Below are 25,222 nucleotides of genomic sequence, written 5' to 3'. Positions count from 1 at the left end.
CGTTTCTCCAGCACGTGCATGATCACACAAGCCAATAAAATCATGAAACGTCACTTTCGTAGAGTCCCTTAACCTCCCACTCCCAAAACGGAATTCAGAATTAGGGGAGGGTTCGCATTTTTTGGACCACAAAAACAATGCATGGTCAAATAAAACTCACTGGGCCAGAGGATGACAATCACAATTGGTCATGCAGATAGACTGACTCATTTTAGAATGAAGGGACCCACTGTATATTAGGTGGCCTTAACTACTATGTACTTAATCATTTGATACAGTGTACTTATTATGTACATACATGATGTTGTATTGTAATTACATTTAAAGTACTTGTATTTAACTACATTTGTAGTTACACGGTTAACTTTACCCCTAACACTTACCCCAAAACCTAACCCTAACCCAAACCAACCCTTACCCCAAAACCTAACCCTAACCCCTAATCCTAACCCAAACCAAACCTTACCCCAAAATCTAACCCTAACCCCTAATCCTAACCCAAACCAACCCTTACCCCAAAACCTAACCCTAACCCCTAATCCTAACCCAAACCAACCCCTACCCCAAAACCTAACTTTAACCCCTAATCCTAAACCTTACCATACCCTTACTCCTAAACCTACCCGTACCTCAACCTCAATAGCAGCAAATATGGGAATTTTGCAGAACAACATGTAGTCTTGTATGTATTTAATGTTGGTACAAAGTAGTTAAGGACACCTAATATAAAGTGTGACCAAATGAAGTGTTTGACAAACTATGGGACTTTCTTAACTGAAAATATATTTTGAAGATGATATTCTGGAACATAAAGAACAAAATAGTATTGTCCAGTTGATTTTTTTACTGGGAAAATACCACATACACAAGAAAGCATAGGCTCATTGTAAACCGAAATTCTTTCATTTTATAAATGACATTATTTTTTTGTACTTTTTTGTATTATTTATACTGTATATAAACCAGGGGCAGTGGTGGCTCAGTGGTTAAGGCTGTGGTTACTGATCCGAAGGTTGGGGGGGTTCAAGCCCCAGCACTGCCAAGATGCCAATGTTGGGCCCTTGAGCAAGGCCCTTGACCCTATCTGCTGTATCATGGCTGACCCTGCACTCTGACCCTAGCTGGGGTATGTGAAAAAAATTATTTCACTGTATATGTGCAAATGTATAATGTGTGATAAATAAAAAAATAATTAAATTAATAGAAAACAAAAAAGCAGGGCCTGGGTAGCTCAGCAATTATTCAGAATGAGCTTTATTGCCAAGTATGCTTACACATACAAGGAATTTGCAGCAGCAATAAAAAAAAATTATTATACACATACACATGGGATGCTGACTACCACCCCTGGAGTGGTAAGATGCATGGACTGACGGTCTCAGATGTGGAGGCAACTGAGATTCGTCCTCCGCCACCCAGATTGAGGCGAGTCACTACGACACCACGAGGACTTAGAGCGCATTGGGAATTCCAAATTGGGGAGAAAAGGGGACAAAGAAAAAAAAAGCAATGAAAACATGTAAAGTTTATTATTTGGCAATGTTAATTATGTAATTGCGGTGTAGAAATGGGCATTGAACAAATAATATTAAAATAATAATAAATAGATAAACTGAAAAAATATTCCCTCACTGTCTGCTTTACCCCATCATTCTGGAAAGGTTAGTTTATGTAAAAAAAAAAAAAAATGAAAATAACCATTAGAGAACGTTCTGTGATTCTTTTTAGTTTGTCACAGAAAAAACCTCCCTGCAATGTTCTGGGAAGGTTATTTTATGGTTTAAAAACAATAAAACCTAAAAATAACCATTAGAGAACATTCTGTGTAGGTTGCATTGTTCTGGGAATGTTAGTTTATGGTTACAAAAATAGAACCTAAATAGAATGTTCCTAGAATGTTAGGAATTGGTTCCCAAAAAATAACCAAATGGGAACCAAATGCTAACATTAGGGAAACATTCTGTGTTTGCTGGGTATTAGCACAGATATAATAAAATAGGTTCATACATGTGTAATAACATACTTTTAGCCATGACTATAGACACAATTACTTTCATATTAGCATACGTACTATTCTCCAGCATGAAATAACTCTTATGTTATTGCATATACAATAAAATGAGTTAGTACATGAGTAATAATGTACTTTTAGCCATTAGTGGTTGCTAGGTAATTGCTAACTGGTCCAAGTCAAAAGAGCCTGATTAGTATTCTTGTCGCTAGATTTTTTTAAAACCCTAATACCTAACATTCCTCAAAATATGAGGAATGTTAATAAAAATATGTTAATAATGTTAATTAAAAAAACCTCCAATAAATATTTCAGCATCAAATGTTGTGCACCAAACGATGTGATGCAAAAATGACCACAAAAATTCACGTTTTGTTTTGTTAGGTCTAAATAGATTCCCATCTTTGTACAAGCGTTTGTCACTTAAACTGATCAGGGTAGTGCATAAGAACGGTCAGGCCTAGTTAGTTTCATTCAGGCGTCCCACCAAAACTAAGAGGACAAAAATGACTGAAAATCATATGAAGACATAATATATACATTTTGTTGTTTACATAATAAATACACAACAGAAACACACAAAGAATAGGCTACTTCATGTCCCCTGCTTTTGCCTGAGTATCTTTAGCACTGCAGCAGGTCTGCAGCGCTGAGAGCATTTCTTGAGTGGTTAGTTTGGATCCTTTCATCACCAGCCTCTCTCCATCCACTGCAAAAGACCACACTATGTATTATACATCACAAATGACACTGTGCCTTATTGGTTTTTGCAGGTTTGAACTTTAACTTGATGTTACTCACTGAATGTAATGTCAATCATAGGGTCTGACTGGTCATGCTTTACTCCTGTTATAATTTCACAGTTCATATTTGTGGATCTGGCCTTTTCAGACTTAACCATAACAAGAAAATCTCTGTGGGACAGGAGCAGACATAAGACGTGAGATGTGAAAAACATGAAGGAATTTATTGCTTGTTAATATGGACCTGACAGTTATGCAGTGCGGCTAACTTATAAAGACTTATGAAGATTTCATTTAAAGCACATTTGATATGCAACATATTAAAAAGACACACCTGAGGAATATGAGACAGGAATCCCTGTCATTACAGTGAAAGTAGTGGCTCATGATAAATACACTATATTGCCAAAAGTATTCACTCATCTGCCTTTAGACGCATATGAACTTAAGTGACATCCCATTCTTAATCCATAGGGTTTAATATGACGTCAGCCCACCCTTTGCATCTACAACAGCTTCAACTCTTCTGGGAAGGCTTTCCACAAGGTTTAGGAGTGTGTTTATGGGAATTTTTGACCATTCTTCCAGAAGCGCATTTGTGAGGTCAGACACTGATGTGGGACGAGAAGGCCTGGCTCGCAGTCTTTGCTCTAATTCATCCCAAAGGTGCTTTATCGGGTTGAGGTCAGGACTCTGTGCAGGCCAGTCAAGTTCTTCCACACCAAACTCACTCATCCATGTCTTTATGGATCTTGCTTTGTGCACTGGTGCGCAGTCACGTTGGAACAGGAAAGGGCCATCCTCAAACTGTTCCCACAAAGTTGGGAGCATGGAATTGTCCAAAATCTCTTGGTATGCTGAAGCATTCAGAGTTCCTTTCACTGGAACTAAGGGGCCAAGCCCAGCTCCTGAAAAACAACCCCACACCTTAACCCCCCTCCACCAAACTTCACAGTTGGCACAATGCAGTCAGACATGTACCGTTCTCCTGGCAACCGCCAAACCCAGACTCGTCCATCAGATTGCCAGATGAAGAAGTGTGATTCGTCACTCCAGAGAAAGCGTCTCCACTGCTTTAGAGTCCAGTGGCGGCGTGCTTTACACCACTGCATCCGACGCTTTGCATTGCACTTGGTGATGTATGGCTTGGATGCAGCTGCTCAGCCATGGAAACCCATTCCATGAAGCTCTCTACGCACTGTTCTTGAGCTAATCTGAAGGCCACGTGAACTTTGGAGGTCTGTAGCGATTGACTCTGCAGAAAGTTGGCGACCTCTGCGCACTATGTGCCTCAGCATCCGCTGACTCCGCTCTGTCATTTTACGTGGCCTACCACTTCGTGGCTGAGTTGCTGTCATTCCCAATCACTTCCACTTTGTCATAATACCACTGACAGTTGACTGTGGAATATTTAGTAGCGAGGAAATTTCACGACTGGATTTGTTGCACAGGTGGCATCCTATCACAGTACCACACTGGAATTCACTGAGCTCCTGAGAGCGGCCCATTCTTTCACAAATGTTTGTAGAAGCAGTCTGCATGCCTACGTGCTTCATTTTATACACCTGTGGCCATGGAAGTGATTGGAACACCTGAATTCAATTATTTGGATGGGTGAGCGAATACTTTTGGCAATATAGTGTATGTAATGTACGAGGAGTGGACACTTTGTCTTTAAATGACAGAGTGAAGACGAATTCGAACACTTTTCCCAAACCTTCGGGAATACATTTATGGCAGATGATATCACAGACATTATTTCACATAAATCACCACTCAGAAGCAGACTAGGAAAGAAGACTATTTCGAAGAAATTCAAAAAACAGAATGTGACAGTCTCCTGCAATTACTGCCTTTGAACTGAGAGGGGCGCCAGAGGTTTCACAGCAATGAATTGATATAAGATAGCTAAAGCATCAATAAAATACATACTAAGCAATGTTAAAGGCAGGGCAGTAAATTCGCTTATTATAGCTATAATGACAATGGCCAGCCCACAACAGTTCGCTCTGGTACGTATGAAGTTATGTCAAATCTGGACAAGTAGGTATATAGCTGCAGGCCGAAGAGAACTCCAAATGGGGGCGTCACTTCCACTCACGGTTAAGGTTAGGGGAAAGGGTTCGAGCTCTGCCTGCAGCTATATCCTTCTCAATATGGACTGGAGAACAGTCCAAGTGTCCAGAACGGCAAAAAACGTACATTAGAACTGAGAAACGCACAGTGTTATCTAAATAAATACATGATAAATCTTACCATACACTTCGGATATCTGACTGATATTAAAGGACGACAAAAGGCTGCATACTGTTAACAACGTTTACGTTATCATACAGGCACGTTCAACATTAAAGACGATCATTTAAAGTGAATCAAGGTATGTACAGTGTTCTAACCTTGTAGAGCGCACATTAGATTCAAAGGGGCAAAACTGTACAATCATTTTTTTTACTGGGAAAATACCACATACACAAGAAAGCATAGGCTCATTGTAAACCGAAATTCTTTCATTTTATAAATGACATTATTTTTTTGTACTTTTTTGTATTATTTATACTGTATATAAACCAGGGGCAGTGGTGGCTCAGTGGTTAAGGCTGTGGTTACTGATCCGAAGGTTGGGGGGTTCAAGCCCCAGCACTGCCAAGATGCCAATGTTGGGCCCTTGAGCAAGGCCCTTGACCCTATCTGCTGTATCATGGCTGACCCTGCACTCTGACCCTAGCTGGGGTATGTGAAAAAAATTATTTCACTGTATATGTGCAAATGTATAATGTGTGATAAATAAAAAAATAATTAAATTAATAGAAAACAAAAAAGCAGGGCCTGGGTAGCTCAGCAATTATTCAGAATGAGCTTTATTGCCAAGTATGCTTACACATACAAGGAATTTGCAGCAGCAATAAAAAAAAATTATTATACACATACACATGGGATGCTGACTACCACCCCTGGAGTGGTAAGATGCATGGACTGACGGTCTCAGATGTGGAGGCAACTGAGATTCGTCCTCCGCCACCCAGATTGAGGCGAGTCACTACGACACCACGAGGACTTAGAGCGCATTGGGAATTCCAAATTGGGGAGAAAAGGGGACAAAGAAAAAAAAGCAATGAAAACATGTAAAGTTTATTATTTGGCAATGTTAATTATGTAATTGCGGTGTAGAAATGGGCATTGAACAAATAATATTAAAATAATAATAAATAGATAAACTGAAAAAATATTCCCTCACTGTCTGCTTTACCCCATCATTCTGGAAAGGTTAGTTTATGTAAAAAAAAAAAAAATGAAAATAACCATTAGAGAACGTTCTGTGATTCTTTTTAGTTTGTCACAGAAAAAACCTCCCTGCAATGTTCTGGGAAGGTTATTTTATGGTTTAAAAACAATAAAACCTAAAAATAACCATTAGAGAACATTCTGTGTAGGTTGCATTGTTCTGGGAATGTTAGTTTATGGTTACAAAAATAGAACCTAAATAGAATGTTCCTAGAATGTTAGGAATTGGTTCCCAAAAAATAACCAAATGGGAACCAAATGCTAACATTAGGGAAACATTCTGTGTTTGCTGGGTATTAGCACAGATATAATAAAATAGGTTCATACATGTGTAATAACATACTTTTAGCCATGACTATAGACACAATTACTTTCATATTAGCATACGTACTATTCTCCAGCATGAAATAACTCTTATGTTATTGCATATACAATAAAATGAGTTAGTACATGAGTAATAATGTACTTTTAGCCATTAGTGGTTGCTAGGTAATTGCTAACTGGTCCAAGTCAAAAGAGCCTGATTAGTATTCTTGTCGCTAGATTTTTTTAAAACCCTAATACCTAACATTCCTCAAAATATGAGGAATGTTAATAAAAATATGTTAATAATGTTAATTAAAAAAACCTCCAATAAATATTTCAGCATCAAATGTTGTGCACCAAACGATGTGATGCAAAAATGACCACAAAAATTCACGTTTTGTTTTGTTAGGTCTAAATAGATTCCCATCTTTGTACAAGCGTTTGTCACTTAAACTGATCAGGGTAGTGCATAAGAACGGTCAGGCCTAGTTAGTTTCATTCAGGCGTCCCACCAAAACTAAGAGGACAAAAATGACTGAAAATCATATGAAGACATAATATATACATTTTGTTGTTTACATAATAAATACACAACAGAAACACACAAAGAATAGGCTACTTCATGTCCCCTGCTTTTGCCTGAGTATCTTTAGCACTGCAGCAGGTCTGCAGCGCTGAGAGCATTTCTTGAGTGGTTAGTTTGGATCCTTTCATCACCAGCCTCTCTCCATCCACTGCAAAAGACCACACTATGTATTATACATCACAAATGACACTGTGCCTTATTGGTTTTTGCAGGTTTGAACTTTAACTTGATGTTACTCACTGAATGTAATGTCAATCATAGGGTCTGACTGGTCATGCTTTACTCCTGTTATAATTTCACAGTTCATATTTGTGGATCTGGCCTTTTCAGACTTAACCATAACAAGAAAATCTCTGTGGGACAGGAGCAGACATAAGACGTGAGATGTGAAAAACATGAAGGAATTTATTGCTTGTTAATATGGACCTGACAGTTATGCAGTGCGGCTAACTTATAAAGACTTATGAAGATTTCATTTAAAGCACATTTGATATGCAACATATTAAAAAGACACACCTGAGGAATATGAGACAGGAATCCCTGTCATTACAGTGAAAGTAGTGGCTCATGATAAATACACTATATTGCCAAAAGTATTCACTCATCTGCCTTTAGACGCATATGAACTTAAGTGACATCCCATTCTTAATCCATAGGGTTTAATATGACGTCAGCCCACCCTTTGCATCTACAACAGCTTCAACTCTTCTGGGAAGGCTTTCCACAAGGTTTAGGAGTGTGTTTATGGGAATTTTTGACCATTCTTCCAGAAGCGCATTTGTGAGGTCAGACACTGATGTGGGACGAGAAGGCCTGGCTCGCAGTCTTTGCTCTAATTCATCCCAAAGGTGCTTTATCGAGTTGAGGTCAGGACTCTGTGCAGGCCAGTCAAGTTCTTCCACACCAAACTCACTCATCCATGTCTTTATGGATCTTGCTTTGTGCACTGGTGCGCAGTCACGTTGGAACAGGAAAGGGCCATCCTCAAACTGTTCCCACAAAGTTGGGAGCATGGAATTGTCCAAAATCTCTTGGTATGCTGAAGCATTCAGAGTTCCTTTCACTGGAACTAAGGGGCCAAGCCCAGCTCCTGAAAAACAACCCCACACCTTAACCCCCCCCTCCACCAAACTTCACAGTTGGCACAATGCAGTCAGACAAGTACCGTTCTCCTGGCAACCGCCAAACCCAGACTCGTCCATCAGATTGCCAGATGAAGAAGTGTGATTCGTCACTCCAGAGAAAGCGTCTCCACTGCTTTAGAGTCCAGTGGCGGCGTGCTTTACACCACTGCATCCGACGCTTTGCATTGCACTTGGTGATGTATGGCTTGGATGCAGCTGCTCAGCCATGGAAACCCATTCCATGAAGCTCTCTACGCACTGTTCTTGAGCTAATCTGAAGGCCACGTGAACTTTGGAGGTCTGTAGCGATTGACTCTGCAGAAAGTTGGCGACCTCTGCGCACTATGTGCCTCAGCATCCGCTGACTCCGCTCTGTCATTTTACGTGGCCTACCACTTCGTGGCTGAGTTGCTGTCATTCCCAATCACTTCCACTTTGTCATAATACCACTGACAGTTGACTGTGGAATATTTAGTAGCGAGGAAATTTCACGACTGGATTTGTTGCACAGGTGGCATCCTATCACAGTACCACACTGGAATTCACTGAGCTCCTGAGAGCGGCCCATTCTTTCACAAATGTTTGTAGAAGCAGTCTGCATGCCTACGTGCTTCATTTTATACACCTGTGGCCATGGAAGTGATTGGAACACCTGAATTCAATTATTTGGATGGGTGAGCGAATACTTTTGGCAATATAGTGTATGTAATGTACGAGGAGTGGACACTTTGTCTTTAAATGACAGAGTGAAGACGAATTCGAACACTTTTCCCAAACCTTCGGGAATACATTTATGGCAGATGATATCACAGACATTATTTCACATAAATCACCACTCAGAAGCAGACTAGGAAAGAAGACTATTTCGAAGAAATTCAAAAAACAGAATGTGACAGTCTCCTGCAATTACTGCCTTTGAACTGAGAGGGGCGCCAGAGGTTTCACAGCAATGAATTGATATAAGATAGCTAAAGCATCAATAAAATACATACTAAGCAATGTTAAAGGCAGGGCAGTAAATTCGCTTATTATAGCTATAATGACAATGGCCAGCCCACAACAGTTCGCTCTGGTACGTATGAAGTTATGTCAAATCTGGACAAGTAGGTATATAGCTGCAGGCCGAAGAGAACTCCAAATGGGGGCGTCACTTCCACTCACGGTTAAGGTTAGGGGAAAGGGTTCGAGCTCTGCCTGCAGCTATATCCTTCTCAATATGGACTGGAGAACAGTCCAGAACGGCAAAAAACGTACATTAGAACTGAGAAACGCACAGTGTTATCTAAATAAATACATGATAAATCTTACCATACACTTCGGATATCTGACTGATATTAAAGGACGACAAAAGGCTGCATACTGTTAACAACGTTTACGTTATCATACAGGCACGTTCAACATTAAAGACGATCATTTAAAGTGAATCAAGGTATGTACAGTGTTCTAACCTTGTAGAGCGCACATTAGATTCAAAGGGGCAAAACTGTACAATCATTTTTTTTACTGGGAAAATACCACATACACAAGAAAGCATAGGCTCATTGTAAACCGAAATTCTTTCATTTTATAAATGACATTATTTTTTTGTACTTTTTTGTATTATTTATACTGTATATAAACCAGGGGCAGTGGTGGCTCAGTGGTTAAGGCTGTGGTTACTGATCCGAAGGTTGGGGGGTTCAAGCCCCAGCACTGCCAAGATGCCAATGTTGGGCCCTTGAGCAAGGCCCTTGACCCTATCTGCTGTATCATGGCTGACCCTGCACTCTGACCCTAGCTGGGGTATGTGAAAAAAATTATTTCACTGTATATGTGCAAATGTATAATGTGTGATAAATAAAAAAATAATTAAATTAATAGAAAACAAAAAAGCAGGGCCTGGGTAGCTCAGCAATTATTCAGAATGAGCTTTATTGCCAAGTATGCTTACACATACAAGGAATTTGCAGCAGCAATAAAAAAAAATTATTATACACATACACATGGGATGCTGACTACCACCCCTGGAGTGGTAAGATGCATGGACTGACGGTCTCAGATGTGGAGGCAACTGAGATTCGTCCTCCGCCACCCAGATTGAGGCGAGTCACTACGACACCACGAGGACTTAGAGCGCATTGGGAATTCCAAATTGGGGAGAAAAGGGGACAAAGAAAAAAAAAGCAATGAAAACATGTAAAGTTTATTATTTGGCAATGTTAATTATGTAATTGCGGTGTAGAAATGGGCATTGAACAAATAATATTAAAATAATAATAAATAGATAAACTGAAAAAATATTCCCTCACTGTCTGCTTTACCCCATCATTCTGGAAAGGTTAGTTTATGTAAAAAAAAAAAAAATGAAAATAACCATTAGAGAACGTTCTGTGATTCTTTTTAGTTTGTCACAGAAAAAACCTCCCTGCAATGTTCTGGGAAGGTTATTTTATGGTTTAAAAACAATAAAACCTAAAAATAACCATTAGAGAACATTCTGTGTAGGTTGCATTGTTCTGGGAATGTTAGTTTATGGTTACAAAAATAGAACCTAAATAGAATGTTCCTAGAATGTTAGGAATTGGTTCCCAAAAAATAACCAAATGGGAACCAAATGCTAACATTAGGGAAACATTCTGTGTTTGCTGGGTATTAGCACAGATATAATAAAATAGGTTCATACATGTGTAATAACATACTTTTAGCCATGACTATAGACACAATTACTTTCATATTAGCATACGTACTATTCTCCAGCATGAAATAACTCTTATGTTATTGCATATACAATAAAATGAGTTAGTACATGAGTAATAATGTACTTTTAGCCATTAGTGGTTGCTAGGTAATTGCTAACTGGTCCAAGTCAAAAGAGCCTGATTAGTATTCTTGTCGCTAGATTTTTTTAAAACCCTAATACCTAACATTCCTCAAAATATGAGGAATGTTAATAAAAATATGTTAATAATGTTAATTAAAAAAACCTCCAATAAATATTTCAGCATCAAATGTTGTGCACCAAACGATGTGATGCAAAAATGACCACAAAAATTCACGTTTTGTTTTGTTAGGTCTAAATAGATTCCCATCTTTGTACAAGCGTTTGTCACTTAAACTGATCAGGGTAGTGCATAAGAACGGTCAGGCCTAGTTAGTTTCATTCAGGCGTCCCACCAAAACTAAGAGGACAAAAATGACTGAAAATCATATGAAGACATAATATATACATTTTGTTGTTTACATAATAAATACACAACAGAAACACACAAAGAATAGGCTACTTCATGTCCCCTGCTTTTGCCTGAGTATCTTTAGCACTGCAGCAGGTCTGCAGCGCTGAGAGCATTTCTTGAGTGGTTAGTTTGGATCCTTTCATCACCAGCCTCTCTCCATCCACTGCAAAAGACCACACTATGTATTATACATCACAAATGACACTGTGCCTTATTGGTTTTTGCAGGTTTGAACTTTAACTTGATGTTACTCACTGAATGTAATGTCAATCATAGGGTCTGACTGGTCATGCTTTACTCCTGTTATAATTTCACAGTTCATATTTGTGGATCTGGCCTTTTCAGACTTAACCATAACAAGAAAATCTCTGTGGGACAGGAGCAGACATAAGACGTGAGATGTGAAAAACATGAAGGAATTTATTGCTTGTTAATATGGACCTGACAGTTATGCAGTGCGGCTAACTTATAAAGACTTATGAAGATTTCATTTAAAGCACATTTGATATGCAACATATTAAAAAGACACACCTGAGGAATATGAGACAGGAATCCCTGTCATTACAGTGAAAGTAGTGGCTCATGATAAATACACTATATTGCCAAAAGTATTCACTCATCTGCCTTTAGACGCATATGAACTTAAGTGACATCCCATTCTTAATCCATAGGGTTTAATATGACGTCAGCCCACCCTTTGCATCTACAACAGCTTCAACTCTTCTGGGAAGGCTTTCCACAAGGTTTAGGAGTGTGTTTATGGGAATTTTTGACCATTCTTCCAGAAGCGCATTTGTGAGGTCAGACACTGATGTGGGACGAGAAGGCCTGGCTCGCAGTCTTCGCTCTAATTCATCCCAATTTCGAAGAAATTCAAAAAACAGAATGTGACAGTCTCCTGCAATTACTGCCTTTGAACTGAGAGGGGCGCCAGAGGTTTCACAGCAATGAATTGATATAAGATAGCTAAAGCATCAATAAAATACATACTAAGCAATGTTAAAGGCAGGGCAGTAAATTCGCTTATTATAGCTATAATGACAATGGCCAGCCCACAACAGTTCGCTCTGGTACGTATGAAGTTATGTCAAATCTGGACAAGTAGGTATATAGCTGCAGGCCGAAGAGAACTCCAAATGGGGGCGTCACTTCCACTCACGGTTAAGGTTAGGGGAAAGGGTTCGAGCTCTGCCTGCAGCTATATCCTTCTCAATATGGACTGGAGAACAGTCCAGAACGGCAAAAAACGTACATTAGAACTGAGAAACGCACAGTGTTATCTAAATAAATACATGATAAATCTTACCATACACTTCGGATATCTGACTGATATTAAAGGACGACAAAAGGCTGCATACTGTTAACAACGTTTACGTTATCATACAGGCACGTTCAACATTAAAGACGATCATTTAAAGTGAATCAAGGTATGTACAGTGTTCTAACCTTGTAGAGCGCACATTAGATTCAAAGGGGCAAAACTGTACAATCATTTTTTTTACTGGGAAAATACCACATACACAAGAAAGCATAGGCTCATTGTAAACCGAAATTCTTTCATTTTATAAATGACATTATTTTTTTGTACTTTTTTGTATTATTTATACTGTATATAAACCAGGGGCAGTGGTGGCTCAGTGGTTAAGGCTGTGGTTACTGATCCGAAGGTTGGGGGGTTCAAGCCCCAGCACTGCCAAGATGCCAATGTTGGGCCCTTGAGCAAGGCCCTTGACCCTATCTGCTGTATCATGGCTGACCCTGCACTCTGACCCTAGCTGGGGTATGTGAAAAAAATTATTTCACTGTATATGTGCAAATGTATAATGTGTGATAAATAAAAAAATAATTAAATTAATAGAAAACAAAAAAGCAGGGCCTGGGTAGCTCAGCAATTATTCAGAATGAGCTTTATTGCCAAGTATGCTTACACATACAAGGAATTTGCAGCAGCAATAAAAAAAAATTATTATACACATACACATGGGATGCTGACTACCACCCCTGGAGTGGTAAGATGCATGGACTGACGGTCTCAGATGTGGAGGCAACTGAGATTCGTCCTCCGCCACCCAGATTGAGGCGAGTCACTACGACACCACGAGGACTTAGAGCGCATTGGGAATTCCAAATTGGGGAGAAAAGGGGACAAAGAAAAAAAAAGCAATGAAAACATGTAAAGTTTATTATTTGGCAATGTTAATTATGTAATTGCGGTGTAGAAATGGGCATTGAACAAATAATATTAAAATAATAATAAATAGATAAACTGAAAAAATATTCCCTCACTGTCTGCTTTACCCCATCATTCTGGAAAGGTTAGTTTATGTAAAAAAAAAAAAAATGAAAATAACCATTAGAGAACGTTCTGTGATTCTTTTTAGTTTGTCACAGAAAAAACCTCCCTGCAATGTTCTGGGAAGGTTATTTTATGGTTTAAAAACAATAAAACCTAAAAATAACCATTAGAGAACATTCTGTGTAGGTTGCATTGTTCTGGGAATGTTAGTTTATGGTTACAAAAATAGAACCTAAATAGAATGTTCCTAGAATGTTAGGAATTGGTTCCCAAAAAATAACCAAATGGGAACCAAATGCTAACATTAGGGAAACATTCTGTGTTTGCTGGGTATTAGCACAGATATAATAAAATAGGTTCATACATGTGTAATAACATACTTTTAGCCATGACTATAGACACAATTACTTTCATATTAGCATACGTACTATTCTCCAGCATGAAATAACTCTTATGTTATTGCATATACAATAAAATGAGTTAGTACATGAGTAATAATGTACTTTTAGCCATTAGTGGTTGCTAGGTAATTGCTAACTGGTCCAAGTCAAAAGAGCCTGATTAGTATTCTTGTCGCTAGATTTTTTTAAAACCCTAATACCTAACATTCCTCAAAATATGAGGAATGTTAATAAAAATATGTTAATAATGTTAATTAAAAAAACCTCCAATAAATATTTCAGCATCAAATGTTGTGCACCAAACGATGTGATGCAAAAATGACCACAAAAATTCACGTTTTGTTTTGTTAGGTCTAAATAGATTCCCATCTTTGTACAAGCGTTTGTCACTTAAACTGATCAGGGTAGTGCATAAGAACGGTCAGGCCTAGTTAGTTTCATTCAGGCGTCCCACCAAAACTAAGAGGACAAAAATGACTGAAAATCATATGAAGACATAATATATACATTTTGTTGTTTACATAATAAATACACAACAGAAACACACAAAGAATAGGCTACTTCATGTCCCCTGCTTTTGCCTGAGTATCTTTAGCACTGCAGCAGGTCTGCAGCGCTGAGAGCATTTCTTGAGTGGTTAGTTTGGATCCTTTCATCACCAGCCTCTCTCCATCCACTGCAAAAGACCACACTATGTATTATACATCACAAATGACACTGTGCCTTATTGGTTTTTGCAGGTTTGAACTTTAACTTGATGTTACTCACTGAATGTAATGTCAATCATAGGGTCTGACTGGTCATGCTTTACTCCTGTTATAATTTCACAGTTCATATTTGTGGATCTGGCCTTTTCAGACTTAACCATAACAAGAAAATCTCTGTGGGACAGGAGCAGACATAAGACGTGAGATGTGAAAAACATGAAGGAATTTATTGCTTGTTAATATGGACCTGACAGTTATGCAGTGCGGCTAACTTATAAAGACTTATGAAGATTTCATTTAAAGCACATTTGATATGCAACATATTAAAAAGACACACCTGAGGAATATGAGACAGGAATCCCTGTCATTACAGTGAAAGTAGTGGCTCATGATAAATACACTATATTGCCAAAAGTATTCACTCATCTGCCTTTAGACGCATATGAACTTAAGTGACATCCCATTCTTAATCCATAGGGTTTAATATGACGTCAGCCCACCCTTTGCATCTACAACAGCTTCAACTCTTCTGGGAAGGCTTTCCACAAGGTTTAGGAGTGTGTTTATGGGAATTTTTGACCATTCTTCCAGAAGCGCATTTGTGAGGTCAGACACTGATGTGGGACGAGAAGGCCTGGCTCGCAGTCTTCGCTCTAATTCATCCCAAAGGTGCTTTATCGGGTTGAGGTCAGGACTCTGTGCAGGCCAGTCAAGTTCTTCCACACCAAACTCACTCATCCATGTCTTTATGGATCTTGCTTTGTGCACTGGTGCGCAGTCACGTTGGAACAGGAAAGGGCCATCCTCAAACTGTTCCCACAAAGTTGGGAGCATGGAATTGTCCAAAATCTCTTGGTATGCTGAAGCATTCAGAGTTCCTTTCACTGGAACTAAGGGGCCAAGCCCAGCTCCTGAAAAACAACCCCACACCTTAACCCCCCTCCACCAAACTTCACAGTTGGCACAATGCAGTCAGACATGTACCGTTCTCCTGGCAACCGCCAAACCCAGACTCGTCCATCAGATTGCCAGATGAAGAAGTGTGATTCGTCACTCCAGAGAAAGCGTCTCCACTGCTTTAGAGTCCAGTGGCGGCGTGCTTTACACCACTGCATCCGACGCTTTGCATTGCACTTGGTGATGTATGGCTTGGATGCAGCTGCTCAGCCATGGAAACCCATTCCATGAAGCTCTCTACGCACTGTTCTTGAGCTAATCTGAAGGCCACATGAACTTTGGAGGTCTGTAGCGATTGACTCTGCAGAAAGTTGGCGACCTCTGCGCACTATGTGCCTCAGCATCCGCTGACTCCGCTCTGTCATTTTACGTGGCCTACCACTTCGTGGCTGAGTTGCTGTCATTCCCAATCACTTCCACTTTGTCATAATACCACTGACAGTTGACTGTGGAATATTTAGTAGCGAGGAAATTTCACGACTGGATTTGTTGCACAGGTGGCATCCTATCACAGTACCACGCTGGAATTCACTGAGCTCCTGAGAGCGGCCCATTCTTTCACAAATGTTTGTAGAAGCAGTCTGCATGCCTACGTGCTTCATTTTATACACCTGTGGCCATGGAAGTGATTGGAACACCTGAATTCAATTATTTGGATGGGTGAGCGAATACTTTTGGCAATATAGTGTATGTAATGTACGAGGAGTGGACACTTTGTCTTTAAATGACAGAGTGAAGACGAATTCGAACACTTTTCCCAAACCTTCGGGAATACATTTATGGCAGATGATATCACAGACATTATTTCACATAAATCACCACTCAGAAGCAGACTAGGAAAGAAGACTATTTCGAAGAAATTCAAAAAACAGAATGTGACAGTCTCCTGCAATTACTGCCTTTGAACTGAGAGGGGCGCCAGAGGTTTCACAGCAATGAATTGATATAAGATAGCTAAAGCATCAATAAAATACATACTAAGCAATGTTAAAGGCAGGGCAGTAAATTCGCTTATTATAGCTATAATGACAATGGCCAGCCCACAACAGTTCGCTCTGGTACGTATGAAGTTATGTCAAATCTGGACAAGTAGGTATATAGCTGCAGGCCGAAGAGAACTCCAAATGGGGGCGTCACTTCCACTCACGGTTAAGGTTAGGGGAAAGGGTTCGAGCTCTGCCTGCAGCTATATCCTTCTCAATATGGACTGGAGAACAGTCCAGAACGGCAAAAAACGTACATTAGAACTGAGAAACGCACAGTGTTATCTAAATAAATACATGATAAATCTTACCATACACTTCGGATATCTGACTGATATTAAAGGACGACAAAAGGCTGCATACTGTTAACAACGTTTACGTTATCATACAGGCACGTTCAACATTAAAGACGATCATTTAAAGTGAATCAAGGTATGTACAGTGTTCTAACCTTGTAGAGCGCACATTAGATTCAAAGGGGCAAAACTGTACAATCATTTTCTTAACCGTCTTCAACACCACTGTTCCCCTGGACGCGGCCATCTTTCTTTAAATGAACCTTGACCTGCTGATGACGTATGCAGCACTGGATTGCCAACATAATTCTTGTGAAATAAAAAATACAAAACGTATTGGTGCTTATTTGTTACAAATCAACTACATAAAATGTGTTAAATTAGCTTAATTAAATTAGCTTAATTAAATTAGTTGGAAGGACAGTATGAATCACTGTCAGTCATCATGACTGCGCTGGATTGAGTATTTGCGAGTAAACACACTGAACAATGCCTCGTCTGTAGGACTAATAGCTAAAAATATGAAACAAAACAAAATATCGAAAATGTGTGTACATTTTTCGATATTCTACTGGCAAAACGTGTATACAGTTAACATTACGATTTGAATATTCTCCAAAAGCGTTTTATTGTCGAAATAAGCAACACATCCAGTAGATGGCGCGAGCTGATAATGTATCAGCTACCCCACGGTTTTTAGGCTGACATTTGAGGGCTCTTTTTTATACTAAGGACAGTTCCATATAGATTCATCTTGTACACTTTTCCTTTCCCTTACCCACAGATAAGGTCTATACAGTATATAAACTACTGAGATTAGTTTTATTTGTTTGTTTTGGACTTTTGGTTAACATGCTTCCAAGACATTATACATTAAACCACCAGAATGATATGGAATACTTTTATGCTGCCTTTATGTGAATTTTTGAGCTTCAAAGGTCTGGTCACAATTCATTTGCATTGTATGGACCTACAGAGCAGAAATATTCTTCTAAATATCTTCATTTGTGTTCTGCAGAAGAAAGTCATACACATCTGGGATGGCATGAGGATAAGTAAATGAACAGAGAATTAAAATTTTTGGATGAACTATCCCTTTAAATGTTCTGCCATGCAGAAGCACATCTCTTGAACAGAACTATATCTCTCAAGTAGATCACAAGATCCCTAAGTTATGAATATTGCAAATATACTCATAGTATTGGGCAGCCTGAATTAAATGTACAATATTTAAACCATTGCAGAGAACTTTTTTTTTTTTTTTTTTTAAACAAATTGATATATAGAAATAATTTTGATACAAATCATTTGGCTGGCAAAGTCGTGTACAGTCTTTAATAGGCCTATATAAAAAGGCCTACAGCTTGAGAATTATCTTGAAAAACATCAAGATTTTGTATAACATTGTGCAGCACATCTATTGCTAAATAAATGCAAGCACAAGTCAGCACCTTTAGAGAAATGTGCTAACAATTTCCAGCATTATCAGTGTGCTGAGTGCAGTTTCTCCCGTATCAAATCATAATGTTTTGAGGAACTAACAAGTGGACTATTTTTGATGGTGTTAAAAGCTACTTGTCACTTACACATGCAGTGGTGTTTCGACAACACCCAGTTCTCTTGGTTCAGATGACCAAAGAGGCCTGAACAACTAAGCGCACTGTTTCAGAATTATATTTAGACAGCAAGCTTGAAGAGCGAACTTCCTATAGAGTTCTCTTCTAAAACAGTTTCTCTCTTCCTTACTGAAACAAAGACTGTAAATGCTACAGGGAATTACTTAATTTAAATAAAAATTTTGTGAGTTACAAAACAATGAGGAGGAAACCTCAAGGGATTAGGTCAGTCTTTGAGAACATGGTTTGAAAGTTCTATTTTAGAATTGCTGTCAGTGCCTACCGTAAGTATAATTTTGGATGCTCACCGGGAAGTAAGAGACCAAGCTGAGTACTCAGTTTAGAAAGCAAGTGCTGTGTAGCTCAGCAGGGTGGGACCTGCTACTGAAATTCCCAGTAATATCAATTATATCAATTACATTGCATACTGTTTCTAAGGTTCGATGGGTCGTGCATTGCAAATTGTAGATTTGTGTTCATTTATTTTTTTAGTTTTTAGTGTTTGCCGTTGTATAGTGAATAAAAAGAAAATGGGCAGTTAAACTGGGGCCACTTTTAAGGTTCTGCCATAATTAAAATATTTTTGAATGTATCTTACCATAAATGTTATGTTTTCAAATTAACAAATTATAGCCATGTTTAAGGTCTGTGTAAAAAAACCCCAAAAAAAAACCTATTGCTTAAAAAAAAGGATAGCTAATTGCATAATTAAAAAAAAAAAACATCCTAAAATACATATGCTAATGATATAAAATAAGAATCCAATAAAAATCTATTAAAATCCGACTGGATAAACTGATATTTTTATTTTTCATTTTATGTTTTCAGAATTTGAGTTTATCCAAAATGATAATGTTTGATATTCTTCTGATTATTTAAGCCTCAGAGATCCACTGTACCAAAATTGCAAAATTTATGTACTTCTAAATGTACCTATTTATGGACCTTCCCTGTCAGTGATAAAAGATTGGAGTAAGGAGCACTTAGCGCTGTATGATGTACAAAAAAAGCCCAGATGGGACTTGTATGGCACATTTTAATTACCACAGAGTCAAGTCTTAACTATCACCAAAACAGAATGAGATGTTTTTGTCTGGAAGCACTTTTCATGGTGAGTTCAAAGCTTGGCGCTGGTGTTGATGCTCTGACGTAAATAATTAACGCAGCTTCATGATTGCTGTAACAAAGCGGATAGCCACAGTCTACAGGCAGATTAACATTGCGGAGGATGAGAGTTTAAGAGATTTAATGCGCATTGCAATGAATATGCAATCTATGGGTAAACTAGTTCTTTCAATTAGTCAAACTCCCACTTAGACTTTGGGAAACATTTAATGTTACTTGAATTGGTGCTATTTCAGTGCATTTCTTGTGGAAGGCTTTGTTTGGAAAATGTTAATAAAATATTATATTGTTACATATTGTTTTCTTTTCTTTCCTAAGAAGGAAATAAATGCATTTTGACAAGAAAATACGTATATATAGTGTCAAATTTCAGCACTTTCAAAATCTGTGATTAATCGCTATTAACTACAAAAAAATTATGCGATCAATCGCGATTAAAAATTGTAATTGACTGACAGCACTATATATATATATATATATATATATATATATACACCGATCAGCCACAACATTAAAACCACCTGCCTAATATTGTATAGGTCCCCCCCCCCCGTGCTACCAAAACAGCACCAACCCACATCTCAGAATAGCATTCTGAGATGCTTTTCTTCTCACCACAATTGTACAGAGCGGTTATATGAGTTACTGTAGACTTTGTCAGTTCAAACTAGTCTGGCCGTTCTCTGTTCTCTCATCAACAAGGCATTTCCATCCACAGAACTGCCGCTCACTGGATGTTTTTTGTTTTTGGCACCATTCGGAATAAACTCTAGTGACTGTTGTGTATAACAATCCCAGGAGATCAGCAGTTACAGAAATACTCAAACCAGCCCATCTGGCACCAACAATCATCCATGCAATTATCTAATCAGTCAATCGTGTGGCAGCAGTGCAGTGCGTGAAATCATGCAGATATAGGTCAGGAGCTTCAATTAATGTTCACATCAACCATCAGAATGGGGAAAAATGTGATCTCAGTGATTTGGAGCATGGCATGATTGTTGGTGCCACATGGGCTGGTTTGAGTATTTCTGTAACTGCTGATCTCCTGGGATTTTCACACACAACAGTCTCTAGAATTTACTCAGAATGGTGCCAAAAACAAAACAAAACAAAAAAAAACATACAGTGAGAGGCAGTTCTGTGGATGGAAATGCCTTGTTGATGAGAGAGGTCAACAGAGAATGGCCAGACTGGTTTGAACTGACAAAGTGTACGGTAACTCAGATAACCGCTCTGTAAAATTGTGGTGAGAAGAATATAGTCTCAGAATGCTATTCTGAGATGCGGGTTGGCGCTGTTTTGGCGGCATGAGGGGGACCTACACAATACTGGGCAGGTGGTTTTAATGTCGTGGCTGATCGGTGTATATATAGCATTAAGAAATGCTAAATATTAGGAAGAAGAACTTTTAAAGACCCCCAGGCAATATTTGTAAATTGGAACACATTATTTTTGTCCCCTCTTAAACAAGCTAGACAGGGGCCTGTACTTGAGTATAGTCTGTATTTTGTTTGCAACAAAGGCTGTCATAAAGATTTAAATATCCACTTGTTAAATCAACTTAAATGAACAAATTCAAGTTGTTAATTCTCCTAAAAAATATCACTTAAAGGTGCATTCAGTCATTTTTTCCTCATTTAAAAAGTTTTACTTCAAAAGAAATAAACTGTAATTCATAAGCACACTTGCATGAGATGAAGACTCATGTCATATCAGTAACCTAATTTAAAGATTTTTTATTTCTACATGGGGGCTGCCATGTTAGAATCAAAAAATCAAAATCAAATTAAATCACTTTTATTGTCACACAACCATATATACAAGTGCAATGGTGTGTGAAATTCTTGGGTGCAGTTCCGATCAACATAGCAGTCGTGACAGTGATGAGACATATACCAATTTACAATAAACATCAGATTTACACAACACAATTTAGAGTCTAATATACACATAATTACACACAACACAATATACAAATAATAACATACAATGTACAGTATACAATACACACAATATAGAATACACATTATACAATAAAAATAGTATATATAGTATATATAAAATATACAGTAGGTTGTATTGTACTGTATTGACAATCAGGCTGTCGGTTGATAGTCAGTTGCCAGTGCGTTGTTAAGAGAGAATATAATTTATGACAGTCCGGTGTGAGATATAAGAGTAAGGGTAATAAAGTGCAGTGCTGATGTATTTGATCATGAGAGATCAAGAGTTCAAAAGTCTGATTGCTTTGGGGAAGAAGCTGTCATGAAGTCGGCTGGTGCGGGTCCTGATGCTGCGATACCGCCTGCCTGATGGTAGCAGTGAGAGTAGCCCATGGCTTGGGTGGCTGGAGTCTCTGATGATCCTCCGAGCTTTTTTCACACACATCGCCTGGTATATATGTCCTGGAGGGAGGGAAGCTCACCTCCGATGATGTGTCTGGCAGTTCGCACCAAACTTTGCAGGGCTCTGCGGTTGTGGGCTGTGCTATTGCCGTACCAGGCGGAGATGCAGCCAGTCAGGATGCTCTCTACAGTGCTGGTGTAGAACCGTGTGAGGATGTGGCGGTTCATTCCAAACTTCCTCAGCCGTCTCAGGAAGAAGAGGTGCTGATGAGCCTTCTTCACAACGGCCTCAGTGTGGACGGACCATGTGAGTTCCTCAGTGATGTGGACACCCAGGAACTTGAAGCTGCTGACTTTCTCCACCAGTGCTCCATTGATGGTGATGGGGCTGTGTTCTCTTTCTCTTCTTCTGAAGTCCACCACAAGCTCCTTTGTCTTACTGACATTGAGGGAGAGATTGTGCTTCTGACATCAGTGTGTCAGAGTGTGCACCTCCTCTCTGTAGGCTGTTTCATCATTGTCAGTGATCAGACCTACCACCGTCGTATCATCAGCAAACTTAATGATGGCATTGGAGCTGTGTGTTGCCACACAGTCATGTGTGTACAGAGAATACAGGAGTGGGCTGAGAACACAGCCCTTTGGGGCTCCAGTGTTTGAGGGTCAGTGATGAGGAGATGTTGCTGCCCATTCTAACCACCTGGCGTCTGCTTGACAGGAAGTCCAGGATCCAGCTGCACAGTGAGCTGTTTAAGCCCAGAGCCCGGAGTTTCTCATCAAGCTTGGAGGGCACTATGGTGTTGAATGCTGAGCTGTAGTCTACAAACAACATTCTCACATAAGTGTTCTTTTTTTCCAGGTGGGAGAGAACAGTGTGTATTGTGAATGCAATGGCATCATCAGTGGAGCGGTTGTTGCGGTAAGCAAACTGCAATGGGTCCAGTGATGGAGGCAGCACAGAGCAGATATAATCTCTGATTAGTCTCTCAAAGCATTTGCTGATGATGGGGGTCAGAGCAACAGGACGCCACTCATTTAAGCAAGTGATTTTGGATTGCTTTGGAACAGGCACAATGGTGGACGTTTTAAAACGTGGGGACCACAGACAAGGAGAGGGAAAGGTTGAAAATGTCAGTAAAAACACCAGCCAGTTGGTTCGCACATGCTCTGATGACGCGGCCCAGAATGCCGTCTGGACCCGCGGCTTTGCGGATATTCACCCGTCGGAAGGATCGGGTTACATCCGCTACAGAGACGGAGAGTGAACTAACCTCTGTAGCTTCGGCCGCGAGAGCTCTCTCTGCGAGGGCAGTGTTATTTCCCTCGAAACGTGCATAAAAAGTATTTAGCTCATCCGGGAGAGAAGCAGCGGTGTTCACGGCGGAGTTTTTATTCCTTTTAAAGTCTGTGATGATGTTAATTCCCTGCCACATGCTTCTAGAGTTGGTGGTGTTAAACTGTCCTTCAATCTTGTCCCTGTCCTGGCGTTTTGCTGTTCTGATTTCGGAGGGCATAACTGGCTTGTTTATGCTCCTCCGTGTTCCCGGAATTAAAAGCAGAGGTCCACACATCAAGTGTCGCGCGAACATCGCTATTAATCCAAGGTTTCTGGTTCGGATAGATCCATATTGTTTTGGTCGGAACGACGTCCTCTACGCACTTTCTGATGAAACACGTTACGCTATCAGCGTAAAGTTTGATGTCGTCTTCAGAGGCGGACCGGAACATCTCCCCGGTCACAATGAACGCAGCCTTGGGGTGCACGGTTTCCTGCTTGCTTATAATCCCGTACAGTTCCTTGAGTGCCCGGTCTGTGTCGGCTTGTGGCAGGATGTACACAGCAGTGATAATGACCGCTGTGAATTCCCTCAGTAGCCAGAATGGTCGACAAAGAAGCATGAGAAATTCCAGATCAGGAGAGCAGAAAGACTTGATAGAATGTACATTCCTCTGATCACACCAGGATTTGTTGATCATAAAACATACACCACCACCTCTGCTTTTACCTGAGAGGTCTTTCGCTCTGTCCGCTCGGTGCACGGAGAACCCGGCGAGTTCTATGGCTGAGTTTGGAATCTCCGCAGACATCCAAGTTTCTGTAAGTCAGATAATGCAGCAGTCCCCGTCTCTCGTTGGAAAGAGATCCGCGCTCTCAGCTCGCAGAGCTTGTTATCCAGAGACTGAACATTTGCCAGTAGTATACTGGGTAGCGGGGGTCGATTTGTGCGACGTCTTACTCTGATGAGAACGCCGGCTCTATTTCCTCTTTTCCTTTTGCGTTTCCGTGGCCGGGCTGCCCAGACAAAGGGCTCCGGCGTGTTTGTAAACAGCGGGTCAGCATCGAGGAATTTGAAGTCCGGTTTACGGTGTGTAATTGCTGAACCAATGTCCAAAAGTGTTTGTCTGTCGTAGACAATAAGGCAGACAACATCCAAGACAAAAAACATAAGAAATGTAAACAAAACAAACAAAAAACTACAATGTTGTGTCGGAGCTCGCAACGCAGCAGCCATACTCTGCGCCATCTTGAGTCCAATGAATCACATGACCAGCTGAATACTACTCGTTTAATCTCAGTAACCGTCCTGTTATTTGACACTAATCTCAGTAACTGTCCTGTTATTTGACACTGAAGAAATTTGCCATTCAAAGTCAGCCATGATTTCTATAATCAATGACATTGATAACTGAAAACTGTTGTGTTAAAATGATGCTGCATCCAAGCCGCTAAGTGTCAGTGTAAATCCAAGATTAAAAATTACTGCACGCACCTTTAAGATTATCACAATTTGTCATTTTTTTAAATATTAATGTAAAAACTTTTTGTAAAAATAGGAAAAAGATAAAACATATATATATATATATATATATATATATATATATATATATATATATATATATATATATATATACTGAAGAAAATACATAATAAACATCAATGATTGTGTAAAAAAATATATTACAAATCACATTCCCATCCAACCTTTTCACAATCTTTTGCGATTTTTATTAGGTTTCTAAGTAAACCCCATCACATGAAAGATTTTTCTCTGACTAAAAATAAATAAGGATTCATTAAAAAACAACTGTAAAAGCAGCCACCTGAAAACACCCACCATCCTTTGTTGCAGAGGCATAACGACATCGCGAAAGCAAAACTACACTTCCCGTGACACACTGCGGTGCTGCTGCGATCTGTCACTCCACCCCTCCTCATGTTTGAAGTGTA

The 25,222-nt window shown here is 39.4% G+C and overlaps 1 protein-coding gene across 1 annotated transcript; it reads right to left on the bottom strand.

Moving 5' to 3' along the window:
* Window positions 1–629: 629 nt before the first annotated feature.
* On the bottom strand, window positions 630–18,852 carry LOC127425185 (uncharacterized). The gene is made up of 7 exons (XM_051670897.1): window positions 18,804–18,852; window positions 17,060–17,213; window positions 7,169–7,281; window positions 6,962–7,076; window positions 2,813–2,925; window positions 2,606–2,735; window positions 630–1,450 (listed from the first exon to the last, which is right to left on the bottom strand). Exons 2-7 carry the CDS (start codon window positions 17,149–17,151, stop codon window positions 1,339–1,341), a joined length of 675 nt encoding a protein of 224 aa, XP_051526857.1. The 5' UTR covers window positions 17,152–17,213; window positions 18,804–18,852; the 3' UTR covers window positions 630–1,338.
* Window positions 18,853–25,222: the final 6,370 nt, after the last annotated feature.

This window comes from Myxocyprinus asiaticus, chromosome 34, assembly GCF_019703515.2.
Source record: "Myxocyprinus asiaticus isolate MX2 ecotype Aquarium Trade chromosome 34, UBuf_Myxa_2, whole genome shotgun sequence".
Classification (NCBI taxonomy): Eukaryota; Metazoa; Chordata; class Actinopteri; order Cypriniformes; family Catostomidae; genus Myxocyprinus; species Myxocyprinus asiaticus.
Note: the sequence above shows the minus strand (reverse complement) of the source record. Positions and strands in the feature narration are given on the sequence as shown.

Coding starts and splice junctions, on each gene's coding strand:
- LOC127425185 (XM_051670897.1), bottom strand. CDS start 17,151: ATGGCCGCGTCCAGGGGAACAGTGGTGTTGAAGACGGTTAAGAAAATG. Junction 7,077..7,168: donor TATGATTGACATTACATTCA/GTGAGTAACATC, acceptor GGTCTTTTGCAG/TGGATGGAGAGAGGCTGGTG. Junction 1,451..2,605: donor GCAAAAGCAGGGGACATGAA/GTAGCCTATTCT, acceptor ATGCGCTCTAAG/TCCTCGTGGTGTCGTAGTGA.